This window comes from Gossypium arboreum, chromosome 12 (genome assembly GCF_025698485.1).
Source record: "Gossypium arboreum isolate Shixiya-1 chromosome 12, ASM2569848v2, whole genome shotgun sequence".
In the NCBI taxonomy this organism is placed as follows: domain Eukaryota; kingdom Viridiplantae; phylum Streptophyta; class Magnoliopsida; order Malvales; family Malvaceae; genus Gossypium; species Gossypium arboreum.
This window is the reverse complement of record NC_069081.1, coordinates 11,172,044-11,175,290: the sequence shown is the minus strand read 5'-3', so window position 1 is coordinate 11,175,290 and position 3,247 is coordinate 11,172,044. Positions and strand designations below refer to the sequence as shown.

Here is a 3,247-nt window from a genome sequence, read left to right as displayed (position 1 = left end):
AAACTAGTTTATAATGCTACAAGTTATAGCCTCAATTATCAAATCGCCAACATTTCATAATATTAAACTTATAATTAAGGCTCACTATTATAATCACAATAAATAACACTAGATTGTGCCACACCCATGAATTTGATGTGAGAGAAAATATTCATGTGAAAAATATATAAAAACTAAAGCTCCGTGTGTTTGCCAGTAAAATGTTTTCCGAAAAATAATTTCTGGAAAATGATTTACTTTTCTGGAAATAATTTACTTTTCTAATTTTTTGATGAATCTGTGTAAAATATTTTTTATTGTTTGGCATATTACCTGAAAATATTTTCCGGAAAAGCTATTTTTACATATTTTAATAAATTTATATTTTAAATTGTTTTTACATATATTACAATGATTTATTTATAAATAAACAAATCAAATTAAATTAAATATATAATAATACTCAATTATTTAAATTGTTTTTACATATATTACAATTAGAAGTATACATATACATATATCCCTGTCTTACATAATCCTAAATCAAGTTCAACAATTTCACATGCACAGAAGAAAAATGCTTTCTTCATTCAGCATGTTTTGATCATCGTTTATTCAACACTTTGATATCATACCACCCAACTCCTCTATGTTCCGCAGCTCCGATGGTTATATCCAAATATCAGACTTGTGTATAACAATTAGAAGACTAAGTGAGGAAGACCAGAATGAATAGAATAATGAACAAAACTAGCAAAAATAATATCATCATAATCTGGCCCTTAGCACTTGTCTTCTTCATAATCATAGCCACTTTTTTCTGCAATGGACAAAAACATAAATTTTCAAAACAAAGTAATCATTCAAGACAAGCTATTATGTAATTAATGGGCAGCAAACTCAGCTCAAGTTAAAATGTAAGCACAAAAGGCCAAACAATTCATTCTCAGATTGCAGATAGGATTGTTTTGCATTTACGAAACTGCCATTAAAGGGAATTACCTGAACAAAATCCAGTCGGTTTGTTGTACTGTCCATTTCAGTACCCAAGTCATCTATTATTTTCTCCTGAAACACCAAAGTATTAGCATGTGAAATCTTAGATATTGATCCTACACTGAAATTGAACAGAACATATTAAATAATTCATGCATGGCTAAGTAAAGATTAAAAAGAGAAAGTACCATAGAGATTATACCGTTACACACTCACCTGTGCAAGAAGTTCTTTATGTATTGTAAGGCCAACACCTCTAATTATCTCAACACTTGCACTAAGTTCATCCAACTCCTCATCTTGCTGCCTAGAACCACTAATTAATAAGCAACCAAAAACTATTAAAATTGGATGACGGAGTATGTTAGTGAAACAAACTCAAGGCAGTGTAGTCAAGGATACTCTACTTTATAAGAAGCATTTGTCTATCTGATTCTGATACGATAAAGTCATCATTATCTTCTGCACTATCCTGATATGATCTGTCCGATTTATGCGAAATTGGCAGTTTCATTAATTCACGGCACATTGCACTTTCGGAATTACCATTTTCTTTTCGGGCTACTACAGATTTCTTCACATCTCCTACCTAATTCAGCAAAACAATCCTTAAAAAGGGTCCATGACATTAAGACTAAGAATCACAATAAGTTACAATTATATTAACAGGACAATGCCTACAATGCCCCAATCAACAAATAAACATTAATATATCTCCAGTCCTTAATTAAAAAAATGTAGCAACTATAAAGACGATATACCTGAGTACGAGTAGTGATGGTCCATCTTCTCCGGCTTTCAAGTTCTCTATTATCAATGCCATACCAAGAAGGATCTCTTGCTGCCACATCTATTGTTTTGTTCAACTCAACTACCTTCCTATCAAGAAATGTATCTTTTTTAGCAGTAGCAAATTGGATTAATATTGTTCAATTAACCCAACAAAGATGAAGTACGACACAGCATCACAACATAGACTTTTCCCCCATCTCAAGGATCCAGTTCAATTAAGGAGGAATACTTAATTTGAGTACTTGCCATTCGATGCTCTCACAATTAGCAAGTAGCTCTTTCGTGAGATGTACTTGTTCTCTAGTGTCGGGGAGAATTCTTTCCAATTGATGAAAACTTGATTGCAACTTATCAATCTATACCAACAAAAAACAAACACCCAAAATGTTATCTAACTGAAAATCTGAAACAAATAAGATCAAGCAATCTCTCTCTTTCTCTCTAACAGGGTTCAAAAAATAAATAAAAGCCCAACTTACAGATTCTTGAATCTCTTCTTTGACGATGTAAAATGGATCTTGAGCTTTAGACATCTTGGAAGTAACTATATATCACGTAAACATGCAAGGAACAATTCTTTAGCAATAATTCAGATTAAACAAAAAGAAGCATAAAGTTGTAACATGGTTTCTCACCTCTGCCGCCAATCTGAGGAAAACCAAGTGGTGAAGATCAATGGTTTTCCACAGTTCGGAAGGATCGGGAAAAAGGGGGGAGCGTTCAGTTGGTGGCCTAAGATAAGCCAACTTTGAAATGGCTTCTTCAACATTGAAAATAGCTTCGGTTCTCCTTGACCAAATTGATTTGCAACCCAAGGGGAAGGGGAATGGGAAGGCGAAGGGGAAGGGGAAAGGGGAAAAGAAGAGTCAATTTCTGGAAAATGTCTTACCAATTTCAAGATGGTAAGACATTCTCCTTAAAAAAAACCCTCCTTCTCTCGTGTTTTGTAAAACATTTTTCCCTGGAAAATGATTTTCAAGCAACCAAACATCAAAAAAGCCTGAAAAGCTTTTACGGAAAAGCTTTTACAGGTTACCAAATGGACCCTAAATGTAACTTTGGTTGAAAAGGTAAATTTGAATTGGTGAAGAGCTTCTTCTTTTTTTTTTCAAATCTCATGATTTTCTTAATGTCTAATTTTGTCTAGATTTATCAAAATATAAAAAGACATAAATACCGTCAAAATAAATATGTTACTTCATAAAAGAAAGGGGCTTTTGATAATTTTCTAACTATGTTGGGATTAAATTGATGGGTGACACTATTAGGCTAAAAAATAATAGGGGGTGAATTGGTATTTTGAAATTTCAACAAACTTTTCTAAAATAGAAGAGTTAGTAAAGAAAACTTTCGACACTTCGATTTATAGTAATTCGACTCCAAATGCCTACCTCTATTGTCTTAGCTTTCCATCACTAAGTATTTCCAAATTTAATCCCAAAACTGATATTTTTATTAGGACAAGGTATAACCTTTACAA

General features: G+C 32.5%; 1 protein-coding gene across 2 annotated transcripts; it reads right to left on the bottom strand.

The window, feature by feature from the left end:
* Positions 1-394: 394 nt before the first annotated feature.
* LOC108477231 (syntaxin-61-like) lies at positions 395-2,904 on the bottom strand. Of its 2 annotated transcripts, none has more exons than XM_053022713.1 (8): positions 2,403-2,904; positions 2,247-2,311; positions 2,010-2,123; positions 1,737-1,850; positions 1,383-1,564; positions 1,192-1,282; positions 982-1,047; positions 395-799 (listed from the first exon to the last, which is right to left on the bottom strand). In XM_053022713.1, exons 2-8 carry the CDS (start codon positions 2,298-2,300, stop codon positions 689-691), a joined length of 732 nt encoding a protein of 243 aa, XP_052878673.1. In that variant the 5' UTR covers positions 2,301-2,311; positions 2,403-2,904; the 3' UTR covers positions 395-688. The 2 variants fall into 2 exon arrangements, with proteins under 2 accessions (XP_052878673.1, XP_052878672.1); XM_053022712.1 differs by having other exon boundaries at positions 1,192-1,291; positions 2,403-2,900.
* Between the last annotated feature and the right edge of the window lie 343 nt (positions 2,905-3,247).

Excerpts from the sequence above, each read along its gene's own strand:
- LOC108477231 (XM_053022712.1), bottom strand. The coding sequence starts at position 2,300 with ATGTCTAAAGCTCAAGATCCATTTTACATCGTCAAAGAAGAGATTCAA. Across the intron at positions 1,565-1,736 it reads CCATCACTACTCGTACTCAG|GTAGGAGATGTGAAGAAATC; the intron begins GTATATCGTCTT and ends TTGCTGAATTAG. Across the intron at positions 1,292-1,382 it reads AGACAAATGCTTCTTATAAA|TGGTTCTAGGCAGCAAGATG; the intron begins GTAGAGTATCCT and ends CTTATTAATTAG.